General features: G+C 22.7%; 1 protein-coding gene across 1 annotated transcript, besides 2 other annotated features; it reads right to left on the bottom strand. All coding sequences in view use genetic code 6, as the record gives it.

The window, feature by feature from the left end:
• Positions 1 to 104: 104 nt before the first annotated feature.
• Positions 105 to 147: a microsatellite.
• Positions 148 to 616: 469 nt separating this feature from the next.
• On the bottom strand, positions 617 to 1858 carry IMG5_023840 (hypothetical protein). Its single transcript, XM_004039362.1, has 3 exons — positions 1766 to 1858; positions 968 to 1713; positions 617 to 906 (listed from the first exon to the last, which is right to left on the bottom strand). Exons 1-3 carry the CDS (start codon positions 1854 to 1856, stop codon positions 820 to 822), a joined length of 924 nt encoding a protein of 307 aa, XP_004039410.1. The 5' UTR covers positions 1857 to 1858; the 3' UTR covers positions 617 to 819.
• A 33-nt stretch (positions 1859 to 1891) lies between these two features.
• Positions 1892 to 1966: a microsatellite.
• Between the last annotated feature and the right edge of the window lie 101 nt (positions 1967 to 2067).

Below are 2067 nucleotides of genomic sequence, written 5' to 3'. Positions count from 1 at the left end.
AAAAAAAAATTCTATAAAATGCTAACTTTTTAAAAACTAATAAAATAAAAAAAATACATAATAATATATATATATAATTAAATAAAAAAAATTTATTTAAAAAAATATATATATATATATATATATATATATATATATATATATATACCAATGTTCAAACACCTTCAGGATATACAAAATCAATTCTATAAGTAGTATTATAATATTAATGATTATCTTGTTCACAGAAATGATGAGATCTAAGATCTTTAGCTAAAACAGGGTCTAATTTAGACGGGGGTCCTTAGTATTTTCCAATATCCTACATTGTAGTAGAATATTCTCCTTTAGAAGTTCCATATTCGAAGTGATTTTTTCTAAGATCTTTGATAAGTTCCTAATCTAATTTACTTTAGTTTGCAATTTTACTTTTATCAACAAAAGTATCTTTAGCCTCCGAAATCATATTTTAGGGGTCTGTACCAAATTAATAATGGTGTGTTCGTAAGTCATTTAATGCTTATTATTCTAGAGCAGTTCTATTTTATCTCCCAAAATCAATAAAACTAATATTTTTTTTTTATATTTTTATAAAAAAATTAAATTAAATATACTTCTTTTAAGCTTCAGATTTAAATTAATCTTCTATTTAATCAGAACCTAAAACAATATTTGATTTTCTGTCTGCTTTTTCATCTCTTATTTTTGCATTTTTTTCTAGTTCTTTTTTTCCAAAATTATTTTTATAGTCTGAAACATAATGCTTTGTTGGATCAGTACCTCCAAATCCTTCTAAATTAAAATGATTTTTATATAAATAAGACATATCAGTAGCTTAATTCAAGACATCTTTTCCAGGTTAAACAAAATTTCTATGAGCTTCTGAAAGAAAGGCTCTTGGATCGTTTCCAAGTGTAAAATGTGCAGCTTTTTTAGTTTTTTAAAATAGAAAAATAAAAAAATATTATAAATCAAAAATAAAATTAACATCTTAAATCTTTTGACAAAGCTTTTATTTTATTAGGATCGTGCTAAGAAAGTTATTCTCCTTTAAAATTATCTTTAAATATAGTATGAAATAAATCCTTATCATCCCCTAAAACGAAATTAGTTTTTTCAAATTCTAATCCATCAAAGCTCTACAGGCAGAAGGCTTAACATTAAACTCAGCCATAGCTTCTGAAGTATATTAAGGATTATTATTTCCCATTGAAAGGTTTGTTTTTCTCAGTTCGATTATTTATTCGAGAATTTCTTGCTTGGATTTACCTTGTTTTAAGTATTAAGGATCATATGTTTTACTAAAATTCTCATTATAAATGGATGAGTAATAGTCTTTATTATCTCCGAAGTCATGATTGTGTTTCCTTAGCATGTTTATTTGTTCTTTTTTATCTTTTAAGACATCTAAGTTGATTTACTTGGGGTCATAGTTAATTTTATAATCAGATATTTCAGGATCTTTTGAATATCCTAAATTAAAATGGTGGCTTCGCAAATCGTTTTTTGTTTCTAAAGATAATTGTGATATTTGGGGATTTTTTGGCTACTAAAATGATTAGGCAGCTGTTGAAATAAATATTTTACTTGCGTCATTATCGGTTCCTAATATATAATGATTTGATCTTAAATCTTTTTGGAGTTTCTGCATTTCATCTTTAGTTTTTTATGCTGCTTCTAAATTATATGCTTTGTAATCTTCCTAGTATTAAGATTCAGTTTCTTTTTAGATTCCTATTTTATTTTTTTAACATGTTGTTTATTTTTTATATATATTTAAAAAAACCTTTTTCAAATCCTAAATGAAAATGGGCTTTTCTTAATTCTCTTGCATGCTCTTTTCTGGCTTCTAGCTGGACTTATTATTTTGAAGGCATTTTTTAATTTTTTTTATTATTGTATAAAAATAAGTTATAAATATTTTTTTATTATTAGATTTATTTAAATTATATATTTTTTTAATTTTAATTTTTATATATAATATATTATCATATAAATTTATAATATTGTTAATCTCTTTTAAAAGTTTATAATTTATATACATATATATAAATTATATTTATTTCTTTATATAAATGCCAGAAAATT

This window comes from Ichthyophthirius multifiliis (assembly GCF_000220395.1).
Source record: "Ichthyophthirius multifiliis unplaced genomic scaffold scaff_1120509249689, whole genome shotgun sequence".
In the NCBI taxonomy this organism is placed as follows: domain Eukaryota; phylum Ciliophora; class Oligohymenophorea; order Hymenostomatida; genus Ichthyophthirius; species Ichthyophthirius multifiliis.
This window is presented reverse-complemented; position numbering and strand designations above follow the sequence as displayed.